We start from the raw sequence: 20121 nt of genomic DNA, 5'->3' as shown, positions 1-20121 counted from the left end.
TCTCCAAATCCATTGAGTACTATATGCTAAGATCATTAAATGCTCTTTGTGGTGAGGAACGTTAGATTTTGCATTATAAGTGCTGTATTGACCATTGTAGCGCTTAGGGTATATTATGGGCCAGTTGTCCCCATATGTAGTATTAATATGAGTCCAAAATAAATGTATGTTTATGTTTTTACATAAAACTGACTTCATCTTATGCATGACCCGCTTAGTATATTAACAGTTTCACAAGACTGTGGAATCTTGTTCCAGATAAGCCTAAAACTGGATGTTAAACTGTTTCTTTGTCCTAGGAAGAATCAAATATTTCACTGAGCTATCTTAAATCTCTCACTTTGGGCAGCATTCTTAAATATTTGAAAGCTGTCTCTCTCATGAAAGAGAGCTACTGGGTGTTGTGCTTTTAATTTTAACAGCGCTGTGTCCAGTTTTTGGGGTGTTAATAGGTTCTTTAGTAGTTTGTGCTGCAGTAGAAGTATGATCTAGTCTGCTGGTTTTGAAAACTCATTCTTTAATTTGGACACCAGCTGTCATTCTCTAACACAAGAAAGCCAGAACAGTCCATCTGAATGGAAGAAAACAATCCTGAGATTCATTGACACACAAACCTGATAAATATGTGCATCACACCTTGCATAAGCACACACCTACATTTTAAACTAAGCAAGCTGCATAATGCATGGGTATAGTCTTTTGGTTACCTGAGTGGTTTTTTTATGACTATTTTTTAAACTAGTACTAGAGTCAGGGTAAATGAAAATGGTTCTCCTATCTATTATTATATCTCCATTTCCCAAATTTGCATTATGCTCTGTGACTAATGACTTATTGGTCAAAGCCAACTCAGATAGACCTGCTCCCTCAGATACTGCATTAATAATGCATATGCATTAAAACTCCTTCTGAGAGACTATTTGAGCTGTGACATATTGAACACTGACATACTAAATTAAAGCTGTTGCTATCAATGCATTTTAAAAGCTTTAGCTACATGCTGCATTTTCCAAACAGCCTGGAGAAGTATTTCACTTTTAACAAACTGGATCTAAGTTTGCTTAGTTTACCAAAGCAAAACACAAACATGCCTGTCTGGATATCCTTGATATCCTGCCTGTTTCCTGAAGTGGTATGACACGGAAGAAGGAATTGGGTTATTTACCTCTGTAGGTATAGATGTTATTAATCTGAGTCATGCATTACAGCTAATGTACCACAAATGGTACCTTATTTGAAAAAAACAGGAATCAATGGGGTAGAGGAGGGGCCACAGAAAGAGAGCTCAGATGTCTTTCCAGTGGCAGAATAGAGGGTAGGGATTAAAGTGGCCCAGGCTGCAGCTACGTGCTGTGGAAAAAGGGAGGCGCTCATGTTGGCTTCACTGCCTGCTATCCAGTCCTGAACAGTACTTCCCTCCTGTGCGCTGTATCACCATCTGTTTGCCTGGCATCTCCAGGTTTGTCAGTTTTGTGGATGCATGGCCTCTTGGCATTTTGGGGGCAAGGTAATAGGTGTTGTAAATGGACATAGTGCGCCTTCCTTCCCCACACCATAAATCTTCTTCTTAAGGATGATGCTTCTTGGAAGGATCAGCATCCTCTTGTCTTCAGGAAGTTCCTGGTGCACCTAGTGTTTCTGCTGGTCCCACATGAAGAATGTAAATAGGGGCAGGGTTATTTCTTCAAAATGGAAAATTAAGGCGATGGCCCTAAATTACCTGAACTCAAGCTAAGTGTTAGTTTTACTCAGTAAAACTGAGGGGAAGAAAGAGGTGTTTTAAGTTGTTGAGTTACACATAATTTTATCCTCAAAATTACTAAAAGTGTAGTCTAGAGCTGTGGTTCTCAACTGGGGGTCAGCGGCCCCTGGGGGACCATGAGAGAATTTCAGGGAGTCTGCCAGAATAAACCAGAGAGCATACAAAAATGTAAAACTGTTTCACCTTGCACTATTTGGACACATTGCTTTTTTTTTTCTTTTAAACCAGAGAACATGTTAATTTTCCTGCATGATATGCTGAAACCTATTGGCTTCAGCAGGGCCGGTGTAGTTAGAGGGTAGCAAGCAGGACAATTGCCTGGTGCTCCGCACCACAGGGGGCCCTGGGCAGTGGGGCTTGGGCTTTTGCTTCAGTCCTGGGTGTCAGGGCTCAGGCATATTAATATTTGACCATAATATTTAGGTTTTTTATTTTGTACTTATATTATCCTTTTCTTTTTTATGTTATATAGATGTGTGGGTTTAACTGTATAATTATCAATTTAATACAGCTTTTAATCTACTAGATATGCAGGAAAACAATTGTTGTGGCACAGGTGGGCCATGGATAGCGGGTGGGGGAGGAAGGGGGACTCCGAAGGAAAAAGGTTGAGAACCCCTGGTCTACAGAAACAAGAAATGGGAGGCCAGATCTTAATTGCCTCCCTTGAAGCAATCTGGGAATTTGACTCACTGTTTTAGTCACATAGGGTTCTTTTCATGCCTTAGTGGACACCAGAGTTAAAGACCAGAAAATGAATCACAATTATTATTTGATTATTAAAGAAAGGGGTGGGGGAGTAAAAATAAGTACAGTCCAAAACCGATACAAATAATAAACAATGGTTACTTCAATTACAATTATTTTGTCTGTCTGTGGAGAGCTTTCAAGAGGAATCCTACCTTTGTGAGTGGGTCTATGCTGTCGGGGATTCTCTTCTCTAGGTAAACTAAAATGGAAGCATGTTATTCCTAGAATCAATGGGAAATGGAATTTTGTTTAAGGGTTGGTGGATCCTATTTGGTTTAACATGGATTACTTAAACAGTTAATAAGTGAGCAGTGGTTAGTAATCTTAACTAAGTCCTATGAAAGCAAATAAAGTTTTACCTCAGTTATTGAAAAGAAGCCCTTCAAGGAGAAATCTTGAGTAAATTAATTACTATTAAGAATCTTACACTATTTCTTTGTGTTTAACAAGATTAGATGTTGTCTCCTCTCCTGCAATAATTGAAACAATCTGGAGAATCTGTAAATATCTTACATTGCAATAGCATTTCAATATTCCAGTAAAATGATTAAAAGAAAAAATTAAATCTATTCTCCTGGAAGTGTTTTTGCAAACTTCGTCTGACCAGTGATGAAGTCTCAGTGATGTTATAATGTTGTAGAAACCACTTTGGGCTGGAAGGTTGCTTCTTTTAATGCTGTATTGTAGCTTTTATTTTTCTGATCTGTCTTGTTGCTGATGCTGTTTGCTTGCTTGCTTGTAGGAGTGTCTGCTTGAACAGGCAGAGCTGTGTTGAGTGTATGTATGCTGATGGCTCCATTCAGAGAGATTTATGTCCTTCTCTCATTTCTAGTCTTACTGAAGGTGGAGGGTGTGCTTCTTTCAGCAGTTTGGTTAAATTCAAATATCAGCCACTGTCACCTCTGATTGCCTGAAGTTCCTCAGTCCATATCTGGGGGTCTAATTAATATTCTTGATTTTTCAAAAGTGCTGAGCACACAGTAGCTCCCACTGCAGTCAGTGCTAACTTTCTGGGTGCTTGATACTTTGCAAATAAGGCTATTTATTTATTTAGGTGCCAAAGTATGATTGAGGTACCTAACTTAAGGCAGCCATTTCTGAAAATCTTGGCTCTTGGGAAACACCTAGTGCAGATCTAGATAAATCACCTTGTTTCTTGCAGTGATACCTAGTATTAAGATAATAAGTAAGACCAAACGGAATGGAAAGTTTTGTTGTCTTTGGTTATCAGGTTGTATGATCTTTATTGCTGCCAAAAATGATAGATACAATATCCAACTTCATATATCAAACACACTTTAAACTGCTTGAGCAGCTTATGCTGAGTGTGCCAACTCAGTATTCATCATTCACACCAATAATGTTCACAGTGTTCTAAATTTTCATAAGCAAAACACTAGCTGCAGAACAATAACAGAGCTCTTAACTGAGAAGGTCTGACACAAGGTTGAGGGGTAGAGCAGAGTTCAAGGCAATGAGCTCTTTTTAATTCCCTGTAGCATTTCTTCTTCAATACTTGAAACAGTTTTAATTCACCACGGACTACTTGCTTGATACTTCATATAAATACTTATTTGATATGCCACTAGGGCTCACTGATTGGCATGTATTAAATATGATTCTCCTCTGTCAAGATTTAATCAAGTGAAGTGGCACAACAGTTTAAAACAATATGTAATATTTTTGACAATGATTTTGTTGAAATGCAAATATCTATTAACTTCTTGAAATCAGATCCCAAGTTTCAGAGTATTTTCTGCTGAAACAATTAGCCTGGTTTACTGGAGGAGCTGATGTGGAATGTGTTTTTTCAAAACAAAACCAAACAAACAAAGCTAATTCATACCCTCCTTTGTAAATCTGACTAGGAAGAAAAAGTTGACACAACCTCACAAAATCCCACCACACCATCTCCTTCTAGGAGAGAGTTTTGCAGGCAAGTATGGGCTGGGGGGGGGGGGGCAGGAGCCTAGTCCTCCAATGACACAGATGTCGCCAAAGATCTATTGGGAACCCAGTCCTCAACTGTAGGTCATCCATATTTGAGGGCTTGCTGCAGCTCCTGTGTTTTTTCTATCCATACAGTAGCATGGTTCCCTGAGTCTCCCATGAGTGCAGGCTGCCATTGGGGTAGACAACTTTGAATGGTATCCATATAGAAAGGAGGGGGCTTGGATAATGTCTCTGAGGTTCATCTTCTCTCTACCATGTGGGTAGTGGCTAGATTAGGTCAGTGTTTACACTGCTTTCATCCTCTCTGTACCTCTTAGCAGAAGAAATGACTTATTCCACAATTTCTAGGTCAGTGGCTGTTTTTATTGATATTCTGTTTCCATTTATGGCTACTTAGGATGCATGCTGGGTCATTCTGGGTTGCCTCTGCATTTATTTAATTTTAATTGTGACGTATTTATGTTTAGTTTTGTCACCTAGACTTGCTGTGATCCTTGCAGTACGACATGTGATTGCTCCCTTCATGGAAATCGGATACGCAGAAATGTCTAAGGGACATACCCTCTTTCTCTATTTTGTTCTGCAATACATTTTTCCTTGTGTTATGAAGAAAATAAATTAGATTGAAGTTATTTGGAATCTTGGAGGGAAAAGTTGAGTTGTTAATTAAGTGCCCCAGAGAAGCAATTTTTCAAGATTAATTGAAATGTTTGTATTGGTTTTAAGCAAAACCTCCACAATGGCCTTGACTGAGAGAGGTGAGAATCTGTACAGCTTTTAATTGCCAAAACCTAGCTAGTATTGAAAAGCTGCCAGAGAAGCAATTAAAAGAAATGGCCCTTAAATATGTGAGAGAGGTAGAGAACCAGTCACTGAGTAGCAGAGGACGGCACAAGGCCAGCAGTTTTTTGAACTAAAATCCTAACTGGTACCATTAATGGTAATGGTAAATACGTTTTTAAACTCCATGTAAAATAAGAGAGAATACCTTCTTCATGGCCATTCAATACCTGATCTTGCTCCTCTACCCTCCTGCAGAGGTATGAATTGTGATATGGACATTTATCCACCACAAACTGGACTGAGGACCATAATTCGTTTCTCATAAGCTGTGAGAGTTGTTGGATGGAGAGTAACTTTTGGTCATTAATAGCCTATCAGACCTACAACAAGAGTTCAGAGGCTTCTTTCTTCCAGTGCTTTCTAGTCTAAGACATTCACTTCTTTCTTTCACTATTATATCATGTTATTGTCACTTTTGTCATTCCCCTTTTGAAATTTTAAGTTTCATACATCTGTAAGAATTTAGGAAGATTAATTAGGAACATATCACGTTGCTTTACATACGTCTTACCATATTTCTTTTTATGGCAGATATGTAGGCAGCTGATATTCTTTGTTTGTAATGAGGGCTTTAGTGTCCAGTCCTTAAAGAAACAAGTTTTTTTATAACTTTGTTTGCATTATTTTTTGTAAATACTTATTTTAATAGCCTCATCCAAAACAATTTCAGACATGTAGCAAACAAAAGATCTTTATGTCTGTAATGCTAATGTTGAAATATGTAGACTGAAATTCCTTCTCAGGAGTCTCTACTAGAAATATAACATGATTGGAGACATTTTCAGTATTTCAGAACTTTTGCAATAGGGATATGAGCATTTATATTTTTAGATACATGACCTTTCGGAGCAATGAAGACAGAGATTTTGATGTCCTTATTCTCTCATTGTGGGGGAAGCCAGAATACTGTACGCTTCAGCCCTTTCCTTATCTAGCCTGTTGGGTCATGCTATCAATAATTATTACATATTTAGGGTAGTGCATACTGGAGATATATAAGATGGAGTGTTAAGGCTGCAAGTTTAGTAGTATTCTTGGTGCAATTTATTTATAAGATTTGGTGCAGAGGAAGTTTAAATTGATGGTAAGGAAAAGCATGTTTGTGCCTAACGTACTAGAGAAATTATTCAATAACAATTAATCTGTTTAATCTGACCTCCCATTGTGAAAGGTAGTTGGCATTTTTTTCTTGTTGAATATAAACATAAACCTAAAATTGACAATAAAAACTTAAATTGCCACTATGGAAGCCAAATGCTACTGTACTCCATCACTATTAGAACACTGTTCTCATCTTATGTTCACAGTATCTCAGATTATGGCCTTATTTAAGCAAAGAAATGTCATAACATGGCTCTTGTACCACCTTCATTGTGGCATACATTATGGAAAAGTTGTTGGACCTGAAATTTTCAAACTTGGGTGCCTAAAGCTAGGCACCTAAATAAGTGGCTGGATTTTTCTGGGCTCCTGAACATCAGCAGCTCATATTGACTTGAGTATCAATGTTTTCATTTAGGCATGCATTTTTGAAGAAATTGCTTGGAGTGTCAGAGTTTGGAGAGGACATATTCCCAGGTTATTAGTGGGAAAAGAATACATCATACTCACATTTGCATTTGTATTTCAAGCAGCTATATTTTGTATATACATACATCATCTATAATTCTGATGTCTGTTGCATGAAAAACTGAAGCAAAGGATTATGAATTGGAATAGCAGAAAAGAACAAACACATATTAGGCATTGAATGTTAAGTGTTAGCATGTTTTGCTGTCTCACCCAGTTTTCTTTCATAACCATGTTTAGACTACTGTATTTTTAGACATGTTTATCAATCAATTGGTGTAATTTCTCTTTCAGAGATGGCTGGGTATTTTGAAGTGAGTATTGATGATGATGAGAATTTATTCCATATTGTGTAGGCATGTGAAGAATTAGTGTGTCCCCCTCTGACAGAGTAGTACTGAGCTGCTTAAATAACCTATAGCATTACCTCCAGTCTCTCTCGCCCTTAATGTAGGGCAAAGTGACTGCTGGGAGAAACTCAGGTTGCAGAAGCTTGAGGGACTAAGTAACACTTTCTGGCATGGTTTGGAAAGTGGATGAGTTTTATGTGGGTGGCTGAGGTTCGTTGTGCCTATTCATTTGATTTCTCTCCTGACAGGTAAGGTTCAAAGAGCACAGATAGTACTCAGTATCTGGAATTAAAATTATTCTAAAGTGGTAGTATTTCACAAGTATGATGTTGGCAAAAAGACTTAACACATGAAGCTCTGGTGGTATGAGAGTTTTGTCATGTGCAATATCTGGGAAGATGATAGTACAGAACTATGAGAACTATGCAGGAAATGGATTTGTTAAAAAACTAAGGCTTTTGAGGAGATAATGGAGATTCTGATCCTAGAACAAATTATTTGCATGGTTGATGGAGAGGAGATTATCTGAATGACAAGGGAGGATAACAAGACAAGTATGTGAAGGTCCTCTGGGTTGATCAGGTAGCAGTGAATTGGTCCCAGTGGGGCTAATGTTCAGTAAGTCACTAGGAAAGAAAAGGCTTTACCAAGAGGCTGAGGGGCAGCCCCAAGGCCATTAAAGCAAAGACTGGTTTAAGAATAAAGTTGGGAAGCAGAATGCAGCAATGTGCTGAAGAGAGCTCTCGGGCACTCATAGTTGTCCTTTGAAAAGTTTCTGCTGCTGATTGAAATGAGAATTGTGATGATTTCTCTGTTTATGGTTTCATCCCCTTTTTGTATGTTGCTAATTCATCCCAGCAGGAGATGACATCCCTGGACTTTTAGAAGACTAAAAATGAGGAATATTTTTCCTTTAGAGTGCACCAAATTACCAGTTATGTTTTTAAATATATTCCCAAGGTGGAATATCTTCACACCAATCTGCAAGGGTGTGTGTGTGTGTGTGTGAGAGAGAGAGAGAGAGCATGACACATTCTGTTGTATACTATATACTCTGTACATTCTTCAGGACCAAAATATTTCGAGAGACTGCAGTTTAATATGTTTATCAATTGATATTGCTTCTTTCTTTTGTTGTGGCTATTAGAGGGCGTGTTTGTCTAAATGAGAACATTAGAAACATGGCTCATTCCTTCTCTTTATAAGAACATGCACTATTACTACATAGGGCTCACAGAGTAAGGGGGAAATGTGAGAGCCCCTTTTAAAAACACTGACCTCATATCACTGGTAAAATGTTGTGTAATTATATGACATACTATATAGGACGTAAAGCAGGGGGACTGCTGTTGGACTACTGTTGGACAGCTCACAGACACCCTATTAAACAGTTTCATACGAAGTCTTCCTGAAGTCAGGGGAGATGGCGTGTCATAAGAATTAGAGATGGTCCTACTCTTTCCTAGAGCACTGGGGTATTTGGGCCAATCTCAGCTAAAAATATACCCCCTAACAAATACAGCTCAAACAAAGATTCTCCACCTTGGCATATTCATTTGTAGTCTGAGCAGAATGTTGTGCTTACTGCTCATGCCTCAAATTGCAGAGATGATCTGTTTAGAAAGAAAGATATCTGGGCTAAAGAAGGGCTCAAATCCTGAGCTAAAAAGGATACCTGAGGTAAAATAGGCTCAGTCCTACAAACACAATGATGAACAACTTTACTCATGTGAATAGTCCCTTATATGCGTATGTGTTTGCAGGATTGGGCTAAAGTGTGTAGTAAGCATATAGGCCCAACAGTTTCACAGCACCAGAATGTACAATACTTATTACTTGTGTTAAAGGTGAAAGCTCACTTGTGGGTTTTTCCCCCCTTCCTGCTGCTTAGGGTTGATGGAGACTCCTTGGAAATGGAAGGATGTGGAAATCTGGATTTATGATGCCAAAAGGTTAATATCCTTACATAGGTGGCGAGTTATATGGGCCCATGTTGCCTATGCTTCATCAGTATTTAGGAACGTGGTCCCAACTCCACCAATGTTTGGGCTCACCGCGCTTTGGGGGGCCCCATGATTCAGGGGACTACGGGGTCCAGGATGGCTTGTGGGTTTAGCGGGGGTCCTGACAGCAGTGAGCAACCCCGCCTGAGCCTGCTCTGCTCTGCCCTGCTGGCTCCCAAGATCGCTTGGGGGAGGGGGTAGAAGCCGGAAGGAGGTGGGTGGGGGTTTAGAGGAAGGGGTGGAATGGGGGCAGGAAGGGGGTGGAGAAGGGGTGGGCTGGGTCTGGGTCGCTTGCTGCTGCCAGTGTCAGGCCCCCCGCTAATCCTCCAGGCCACCCAGGACCACGTGTCCCCTGAAGCACAGCGCCCTCCAAGGCACGGGGCCCAGAGCGGTTGCCCTGGTCTGTCCTATGGATGGGACGGCTCTGCTTGGACCCGCTCTGGGCACCATCAAAAATTATACAAACCTGGCACCCATGGGTCCTTATTGTTATAGCAGGGAATAGAAACAAGTATAGGTTTAAGAATAGTCAGCAAAAATGAAGAAGAGATGGGAAAAAAATGTGCCAAAATTAGAATATTTAGGGTCTGCACTATATATCATGATTTGTCCTCACCTCTAAGCTAGTGGTGGGCAACCTGCGGCCCATCAGGAATCCACTGGCAGGCCACCAGACAGTTTGTTTACATTTGCATGGCCACCTGCAGCTTCCAGTGGCCGTGGTTCACTGTTCCAGGCCAATGGGAGCTATGGGAAATGATGCGGGCCCCAGGGATGTGCTGGCTGCCGCTTCCCGCATCTCCCATTGTCCGGGAATGGTGAACTGCGGCCACTGGGAGCTGCAGGCTGTCGTGCAAATGTAAACAAACTGTCTGGCAGCCCACCAGCGGACTACCCTGATGGGCCGCGTGTGGACCGCAGGGTTGCCCACCACTGCTCTAAGCTATTATAGTATGTGTCAAATGCCAAATGTCTGAAAAACTACACAATACATATTTTGAAAATCATTAGCAAAGAAGTGCATTGAAATCAAGAAACAGAATTCAACAAATTTCAGTTTAGGAAAGGAGACTTCTAGAAATTTGTGACGTGACATATGCTTTGTAGTACCTCATATCACATTATTTCAGTCTCATCTGATGACTACATAACTCACTGTAACATAATATATTATGACTGGGCAGGATATTGATATGTGGAAAAGAGTTTTCAAACCCACAGCTAGTGATGAACTGTATTTTGTTTAAATAAGGACGTTTTGGGTTTTTTTCCTTGTTAAACCAGAAAACACAATGGATAAGATAGATACTATAACTCCTCACTTAAAGTCGTCCTGCTTAACGTTGTTTCATTGTTATGTTGCTGATCAATTAGGGAACATGCTCATTTAAAGTTGTGCAATGCTCCACTCTTACGTTGTTTGGCTGCCTGCTTTCTCCACAGCTGGCAGCCTCCCTATGTCCTCCCCACCTCCCAGTGCCTCCCGCCCGCTGGCAGACCCCCCGGATCAGCGCCTTCCCCATCCTCCCCCCACCTGCTGCCCACGGCAATCAGCTGGCTTGCAGCATTTTGGAGGCAGGAGGGAGTGGGGAGGAGCGAGGACTCAGTGTGCCTCCCCATTCCCTCCCCTGCCTCCTGCCAGTGGCAATCAGCTCACTTGTGGCGTTTTGGAGGCAGGAGGGAGGCGGGAGGAGCCAGGATGCAACGTGCAAAGTAAAGGGGGAGGAGGTGTGTGGGGAGAAGAGACGGGTCAAGGATGGGAGTTTGGGGGAAGGGGTGGAGTGGGTGGGCTGAGGGTTGAGCCCCTCCCACCCCTGGTGCTTGCAGAGTAGGGGAAGCTGCCCTGGAACCTAACCCCTCATAGACTCATAGACTTCAAGGTCAGAAGGGACCACTATGATCATCTAGTCTGACCTCCTGCACAATGAAGGCCACAGAATCTCACTCACCCACTCCTGTAACAACCCCTTAACCTATGTCTGAGTTATTGAAGTCCTCAAATCGTGGTTTAAAGACCTCAAGGTGCAGAGAATCCTCCAGCAAGTGACCCTGCCCAATGCTGCAGAGGGAGGAGAAAAACCTCCAGGGCCTCTGCCAATCTGCCTTGGAGGAAAATTCCTTCCTGACCCCAAATATGGCAATCAATTAAACCCTGAGCATGTGGGCAAGACTCATTAGCCAGCACCCAGGAAAGAATTCTCTGTAGTAACTCAGATCCCACCCCATCTAACATCCCATCACAGACCATTGGGCATATTTACCTGATAATAAAGATCAATTAATTGCCAAAATTAGGCTATCCCATCATACAATCCCCTCCATAAACTTATCAAGCTTAATCTTGAAGCCAGATATGTCTTTTGCTCCCACTACTCCCCTTGGAAGGCTGTTCCAGAACTTCACTCCTCTAATGGTTAGAAACCTTCATCTAATTTCAAGTCTAAACTTCCTAATGTCCAGTTTATATCCATTTGTTGTTGTGTCCACATTGGTACTAAGCTTAAATAATTCCTCTCCCTCCCTGATATTTATTCCTCTGATATATTTATGAAGAGCAATCATCTCTCTCCTCATCCTTCTTTTGGTTAGGCTAAACAAGCCAAGCTCTTTGAGTCTCCTTTCATAAGACAGGTTTTCCATTCCTGGGATCATCCTAGTAGCCCTTCTCTGTACCTGTTCCAGTTTGAATTCATCCTTCTTAAACATGGGAGACTAGAACTGTACACAATATTCCAGATGAGGTCTCACCAGTGCCTTGTATAACGGTACTAACCTCCATATCTTTACTGGAAATACCTCGCCTGATGCATCCCAAGACCGCATTAGCTTTTTTAACGGTCATATCACATTGGCAGCTCATAGTCATCCTGTGATCAACCAATACTCCAAGGTCCTTCTCCTCCTCTGTTACTTCCAACTGATGTGTCCCCAATTTATAACCAAAATTCTTGTTATTAATCTCTAAATGCATGACTTTGCACTTTTAAATTAAATGTCATCCTATTACTATTACTCCACTGTAAAGTCCCACTGAAACTCCCCTGTTTACAGCTCTGATTGCTGGCTCCTGTGCTGCTGCAGCTGTCCCTATTTACATTAATTCTTATGGGGAAATTGGATTCGCTTAAACATCGTTTCACTTAAAGTTGCAATTTTCAGGAACATAACTACAACGTTGAGTGAGGAGTTACTGTATATCAGGTTTTTAAAATTGTTATTTAGCCACAGTTTTTGCCTGATTAGTTACTGTATCTTTAGTTAGCTTTTCATACTGTGATCACTTTACCTCCTTATGTCATCAGAGTATGAACAACGTTATTTTTACCATTGCATTGTTGATTGTCTAATATTGCATCTGATGAAGCATCCCTAAACTAAACTAGAAATTTTGTTACATAATAATTTCCTTTTTGGAAATGACCTCTTACCCAATCTGAGACAGTTGGGCTGTGTCTTTCTTCCTACAAATACTGGAGGTAATATTTGACCAAGACGCTTCAGGGCATGGCCATACCCCTTCTGCCATCACACCAGATAAGTCCTTCCAAGGCTGTATGGAAATACTAAATTTTTGTAGTTTAACTGTAAATAAATCTTGAAGAGACTGTCAATCATGTAGCTGCTTGGGGTGAAATCCTAGCCCCTTTGAAACTTAATGGGGTCATGATTTCACCCTTTGAGAACTTATTTCAGGTGGGTAAACTGGAGGAAATGTCAGTCCCAGGAAGGAAATTACCAAATAAATTCCTGCTCTAGAACCTGTCCCATCCCCATTCTAAGACAAATAGGATGCCGTAAAAAGTAAGGAATAATTAGTAGGGAGGGAGAGATAAAACAGAAGAAAAATTATCCCACTTTTCTAAAATATATCGGTATTCATCTATTTTGGAACTACTGCTTGAAAGTATCTTCCTTCATAGGGATGCTTCTGCAGAGCAGTGAAGGTCAAGCCTGGAGAAAGTATTAATAGATGACCAGGTTCTAGCTTTACAGTATTCCTCTCTTTTCATATATGCCTTTTTCCTCACAGGAGGCCTCTGTGCAATGTGTTGAGTGGGCTCTGATCCCTTCTAGAATCACTTAATCTGTGGCTGGATATACTTTAGTGACACAGCACTTGATCCACCTAGCTATGGGGACTTCAGATGCTCTCAGGCTCAGGCATTACGTATGCGGGAGAGGAGTAAAGATGCTGTTTTCCTTAACTAACTGATTGTACTAACGTATAATTTACCTGCTCTTTTCACGTCTAGCATGTGTCATGCTTTTCCTTTTTGGTGTTGTGGCTCTGGGCAAAATGAAAGAAGAGTGATTTCCTGTGTGGTAGGGAAGGAGGAGTTAACCTTGGTTAAAAGTTACTTTGGCTTACAAACAGCGGCCTTGTTTTCATAGAAGATCCAGTGAGGCTCATGTCTTTCAAGAACAAAGATTTCAGAGACTCCTCTTGCCAAAGTGGTTGCAACTCAGAGGTAAATTTTTATGTAAAAGAAATACAGTGAGAGCTTGTATTGCTGTGGGCAGATCTGATGTAGAGAAGATAGGCCTAACTTTTGGTTTAGACAGAAGTGTTGATCTAAAGAACCTCTAATCTAGACCATTATGTGAGTTAAAAATAAACCTTGAAGAACTCACTTTCATGAAGCTGTTTAAAGCTGAGACGTGATATGCAATGGAAATGGAAGGATTTCAATGGCCCAAGTCTAGTCCATCCTGTAAGAAATTCAAACAAAATACTTGGTTTTCTGGAGCTGATCTTTCTTCCTTGACACAAGTATTTGGGATTTAGACTTGAGCTTCTGGTGTATGTAGTTTAGGGAGAAGGAAAAAGAAAAGAGAGATGATATAATATTTACCAATATGGTACTAATATGTTCATTTAATTTGTAAAATTCTTGACCTTTACATATTTGATTTTTGCTTTCTCTACTAACATGATAGTGGAGGCAATATTTTTTCTCTTACTGAGGACTGTAAAATAGGTGTTTCTCATGTTAGAATTGACATACAACAACATTTTGGGACAATCAGTTTTTATTTTAAAAAATAACAATGTAGGTCATATGCATAAGGCTATGTGTTCTGTTACTAGCTGGTGTGTTTTCAGCGGCTTGTATAAATTAGAGTCTTTGCAGACAGACTAAAAGGAGAGCGTAGGACAATTGCATGCATATCAGAGCAAATGGTAAAGCAGTATAATAATAGCTGACCTACTGCATGAGTTACTGTCACCTCCGTTCACTCACTATACTTGTTACTTTGAGGCTTGATTCTGCTCTGTTGAACTTAATGGGAATTTTGTCTTAGATTTCAGTGGGAAGATGATCAGGCTCTTGGGCTTATTTTGATTTGCTTTTTAACACTTTTAGAAGTACTTTGAGTCTCTCTGGCCAGTCTACACTTACCAGGATTGATGCTGCTGCGATCATTGTAGCGGGGGTCGATTTAGTGGGTTTAGTGAAGACCCACTAAATCGACCGCAGAGTGCTCTCCAGTCGACTCTGATACTCTACCGGAACGAGAGGAGTAAGGTAAGTCGACGGGAGAGCGTCTCCCGTCAGTGCAGTGCAGTGTAGACACTGCAGTAAATTGACCTAAGCTACATTGACTCCAGCTATGTTGTTCATGTAGCTGGAGTAGCGAAAATTAGATTGACTTACCCCGATAGTGTAGACAAGGCCTGAGTGTGTGAGGCTGATAGTCTTGAAATACCTTCACAAACTGTATCCTGCTCTGAATCGAAATATTAAAGAAAAAAGTAGCTTTTGTTAGGAGCATAGTGTGTACTGTAAGTTATTCTTGAGAGTTTTTAATTCTTACATTATTATTAGCATCAGGGGCGGCTCTAGTAAATTCGTCGCCCCAAACACGGCGGCACGCCGCAGAGGGCGCTCTGGCGGTCGCCGGTCCCGCGGCTCCAGTGGACCTCCTGCAGATGTGCCTGCGGAGGGTCCGTTGTTACCACGGCTCCGGTGGACCTCCTGCAGGCATGCATGCGGATGCTCCACCAGAGCCGCGGACCTCCGGACCCTCCGCAGGCATGCCTGCGGGAGGTCCACCGGAGCCGCCTGCTGCCCTCCCTGCGACAGGCAGAGCGCCCCCCGCGGCATGCCGCCCCAAGTGCGCGCTTGGCACGCTGGGGTCTGGAGCCGGCCCTGATTAGCATGGCCTAAAATACCCATCAGAACTGTGTGCCTCATTGTGTGAGACCTTATACAAACACGCATTAAGACACAGTCCTTGCCCATGAAGAGTTTACAGTCTAAAATCACATTGCTCCATAGTAATTTGATAGGATAATGATAATCTCCAAAATGAAATAATAGAATATCTGTATCTTTCTCCTCTAGGAGGATAATATACAAGACAATTGCATCACTGTATCTTGTACACATAGACAACAAGAGATATTAGTCATATGGTGGAAAACAATGCTAAAAGTAAGGTCATTAACAAGCATAAAAACAGAGAAGTCTCATTTGCCTTTGAAATTCAGTTTCATTTTCAGCACACTCATATTCAGGAGATGCGTTATAAGACTGACCTTTCTGATACCACTGCATCGATACTTACTACTCAAGGGCTGCTTTGAATATTTTTCATAAGTGTTCAGTCAAGAGTAAAGATACTGATGTTTGGATCTTTGCCTGTGTTACACATCACTGCAGTTCATCGCTATAAAATATCTTATTCTGGGAATTGATTATAATATAGTGAAATGTCATCTTATCAGTATCTCCAGCTTTACCAGCCAGTTGTATGTCTCTGATAACACCTTGGGTACTTCCTTAGGTGTTTCAAATTCTTAATTTTTCTCCCCTTCCTTTACTTGATTTCCCCCCCAATCCTAATTCTTGTGTTAGTTTAGCAAACAAAGCACCAGAGACATACATAATCCTCAGTGTGAAAAGTAATTGGTTTTGTTAATAAAACGTTTTAGTGAGGGTTAATTTCATTTTTCTTATCCACTGGTATAGATAAAGGTATAACAAAGGTTATCTAGAAACAAAGTATGTTCTTAGCATATCAATGATCTTGTTCTTTTAGCATTATATTAATCTAAATGTGATTTTTTAAAAATGCTTGTTAGCTTTATATAGAACATAAAAATGAATAAGAATACTAACGCAGCAGCAACAAAGACAAAACTGAAAACAAAACCCTGTAGTGGAGAAAAATACACAGCGCAAACAAACTCCTTGAAATGGAAAGAGTTACAGAAGAAGAAAAACTGAACAATATGCTAAAAAATGTTCTTCTTCAAATGATTGTTCATGTCCATTCCAACCAGGTGTGTGTGCGCCGCGTGCTTGCCAGCCGGAAGATTTTTCCCTTAGCAGCGTCCATAGGGTGGGCCTGGGCGCCCCCTGGAGTGGCACCTTCATGGCGCCCAATATAGGGCCCTGCCAACCCTCCACCCCATCAGTTCCTTCTTACCACTGGTGATGGTTAGCTGGAACTTTGTTCGCTCCTGCAGTTAGCGCTCTAGCAGTGTCTGATAGCATATCATTTATATAGTTTATCAGTTAGTTAATAGTTGTTCCTTATAGTTATAGTTAGTTGGTTTGGGCCCCCCTCACAATGTTCCCCCTCCTGGGGTATGCCCGGGTCTCCAGGGTTTAAGCTCTGCGAGGCCTGTGGCAAGTTTATGCCCAAGAGTGATCCTCACTCTTCCTGCTTGCGGTGCCTTGGTAAGAGTCCCCAGAAGGAGAAGTGCTGTATCTGCAAGAGTTTCCATCCCAGAACCCTCAAAGATCAGAAACAGAGACTAAAACGTCTGTTGATGGAGGTGGCATTGAGGCCACACTCTGACCCGGGACCCACTGAACCGGCACTGACCACGTCCTCATCGGTGCGCAGCGCTCCGGCACCAACAGCACGCAAAACAGCCCCAACTAAGGATTCTAAGCCCGCCCCCCCCCCCGTCACCGCCACAGCTCGGGCCGTTAGAAGTCGGCCTCAGCATGGCACCGCTCTCCATCCCCAGTGCCGGTAAAGAAGAGGAGACCGGTGAAGGGTCAGTCACCCTCTCGAAACCTAAGGGGTCTGTGGTATCCACGAGTGTATCAGGACGGACCGCCCCCTCCTCGCTTCCACCCAGGGTCTCGTCGACTCCTGCTCCTGCCCATCTCAAAGAACAACAGTTATGAGAAAGTGAGTAACTGTTTTTTCTTCTTCGAGTGATTGTTCATCTCCATTCCAACCAGATGTGTGTGCGCCGGGTGCACGCCAGCCTATTTCGCCTACACGGAGTGTCCTGGCGGTTCTGCAGCTGGTAAGGCCGAGGGGCAGGCTGAGGCCTAAAATGCCTGCACTGGGTAGCTGGCGTGTGGAGCCCCAGCAAGCGCAGAGTAGCCCTAGAGTCCTTCAAACTGTGAAGTCTCTTATCTGTTTTTCCAGAGAAAAGGAAGGATCCCTCAAAGGGGAGGTCCTGTATGGTCTGCTGGACCTCGTGGGGCAGCCCAGAGACCTGTAGCCAGGAGCCTCACCTCATCATCACCCCCTATGGGCAGTGTGCGCAAGGCTGCATCCGCCGCGTCCAGAGCTGCTTGCAGAGAGGCCGGGGAAACTTAAACCGTGGAGACCCAGGCATACCCCAGGAGGGGGAATGTTGGGCGGGGGAGGGGGGAAGGCCCAAACCGACTAACTATAACTATAAGGAACAACTATTAACTAACTGAGAAAATGTATACACTATATGCTATCGGACACTGCTAGAGCGCTTGCTGCAGGAGCGAGTGAAGTTCCAGCTAGCCGTCACTGGCGGTAAGAAGGAACTGAGAGGGTGGAGGGTCGGCAGGGCCCTATATTGGGCACCATGAAGGCTCCACTCCAGGGGGCGCCCAGTCCGACACTATGGACGCTGCTAAGGGAAAAATCTTCCAGCTGGCATGCACGCGACATGCGCAGACCTGGTTGGAATAGACAAGAACAACACATCTCGAAGAACAACCGTTACGAGACAATAAGTAACAGTTTTTTAAAAAAAAACCCTCAACAAGATAACAATGCAACAAAATGATTAATGCAATTTCTCTAAGCTAGTACTGCTTAAAGAGGAACAGTGGGGAAGATAAACTAGCATATGATCACAACAAATAATCTACATGTGTTTATAGATGTATTAGTTCTGTAGGTACATGTTTCCCACAAGCAAGCTGATATTTTAGCAGCATAACTAGAGGTCTTCCATTTTATTGTATAGAGATGTCTAAATTATTGTATAGAGATGTTTGTAGGCGTTAGAAAACTCATTCAAAGAACACTAGCTGAAAGAGCAGTAAATATTGTATAATTACTTTTGAAATAGCTTTAGTCACCTAATTTGTTGCTGGATAACTGTGACTCAACTCTGTCCAGCATATGCTGCTCGCATTTTCTAATGCAGTGTTTCTCAGTCTGTGCTACATGGTCTTTGCTGATGATCTACAGAACGAAACATTCTGAGACCCAGGCAGTGGAGAATTGGAAGGAGAGGCAGGTCCACGAGATGATCCTTGTCATATGAAGTGGTCCTCAGAATAGAAAGGAAAAAGCAGACTATCGTTGTTCTGATATGTGTGGCTATTTTCCCAGTTACTATGGTATCTAAGAAATGGCTTATACTGTACATCTTTTGGGAACAGGCTTGGATAATAAAATATTTTGTTTCATGGTGTGTGGCACAGACTGTGTCTCTTAGAGAAATATCAATGCAAAAATAAGACTCACAGTGTATGGATTCAGATTCCCTGTTTAGATTTGGTGCACCCAGGGGCGGCTCTAGGCACCAGCTAAACAAGCTGGTGCCTAGGGCGGCAAACTGTAGGGGGCGGCATAAGGCCGGGGTCCCAGCTCATCCCGCCGCTGCCAGCTGAGGAGCAGCCCGTCCCCTGCAGCCGGGGCAGGGCCGCGCTACCGGCTCCGCTTGGGGGAGAGGGATGGCCCTTACCGGTAGCGCGGCCCCGCCTGGCTGCAGAAGACGGGCCGCTCCTCCTCCGCTTGTTTGCGCCACAGCCACCCTCCCCCCGTGGTGGGGGGGGGGGGCTGAGCTCCGCCCCGCTCAGAGCCGCGGGGTCAGGGGGCGGGGCTGTGAGCTCCGGGCCGAGCGGCTCCTCCCCTTACCACGCGGCTCTGAGCGGGGAAGAGCTCAGCCCCCTCCGGAACCACGCGGCTGCAGCGCTGGGCAGGGACGCTTCTCGAGGCGCGCGGTGAGCCGGGGGTGAGCAGCCGGGGCCGGGGGCTTGGCTAAGGGGCAGGGAGTCCTGGGGACACTCAGGGGGCAGGGAGGGGGCACAGGTTCTGTGGGGGGGCGGTCAGGGGCCAGGGAAGGGGGGGTTGGATTGCGGGGGTCTCGGGGGGGGGGGTTGTCAGGGCACCCCCCCAACCCCATTACCCCCCAGGCCCAGCCCTGACCCCCAGCTCCAAGCCCAGCCCCTCTGAGGTGGGCACCCCCTCAAACCCATCCTCCCCACCAGCCCTGACCCCCAGCTCCAAGCCCAGCCCCTCGGACCTGGGCACCCCCCCCGGCCCCATCCCCCCCACAGCTCTGATCCCCAGCTCCGAGCCCAGCCCCTCTGATCCGGACACCGCCCTCACCCCATTCCCCCCACAGCCCTGACCCCCTGTGAGCCGAGCACCCCACAGAGCCCAGCTCCCCACCCAGCCCTGGGCAACAGCAGCACCACCCCCAGGCGACAGCCCATTGGCACCAACCATCACCATCACCCAGCAACAGCCCGTTATGTAATTGCAAATGTATACAGACCAGTAAAGCATTTAATGTTTTTAAATAATGTATTTGGTGTATTTTCAAATTATTACAAATTAATTTTCACTAGTTATTTTTTACATTTCCAAATACATATTACTATAGTATTGCAAGTTTTTTTTATGGAAGGGGCTCCCAAAATTG

At 43.2% G+C, this 20121-nt stretch overlaps 1 protein-coding gene across 3 annotated transcripts in view; it reads left to right on the top strand.

The window, feature by feature from the left end:
- VAV3 (vav guanine nucleotide exchange factor 3) overlaps positions 1-20121 on the top strand; it is a 235071-nt gene that overhangs the window by 121765 nt on the left and 93185 nt on the right. The window contains exon 1 of one of the 3 annotated variants that reach the window (XM_045028141.1): positions 4719-4813. The exons of 1 other annotated variant lie outside the window; for it this stretch is intronic. In XM_045028141.1, the coding sequence (XP_044884076.1) occupies positions 4791-4813 (23 nt within the window). In that variant the 5' untranslated portion in view covers positions 4719-4790. Of the gene's footprint in view, positions 1-4718; positions 4814-17180; positions 17382-20121 lie in introns of those variants that run through there. One more of the 3 variants, XM_045028142.1, reaches the window with a different exon arrangement.

The sequence above is a fragment of the Mauremys mutica genome, chromosome 8 (genome assembly GCF_020497125.1).
Source record: "Mauremys mutica isolate MM-2020 ecotype Southern chromosome 8, ASM2049712v1, whole genome shotgun sequence".
Lineage (NCBI taxonomy): Eukaryota > Metazoa > Chordata > Testudines > Geoemydidae > Mauremys > Mauremys mutica.
Note: the sequence above shows the minus strand (reverse complement) of the source record. Positions and strands in the feature narration are given on the sequence as shown.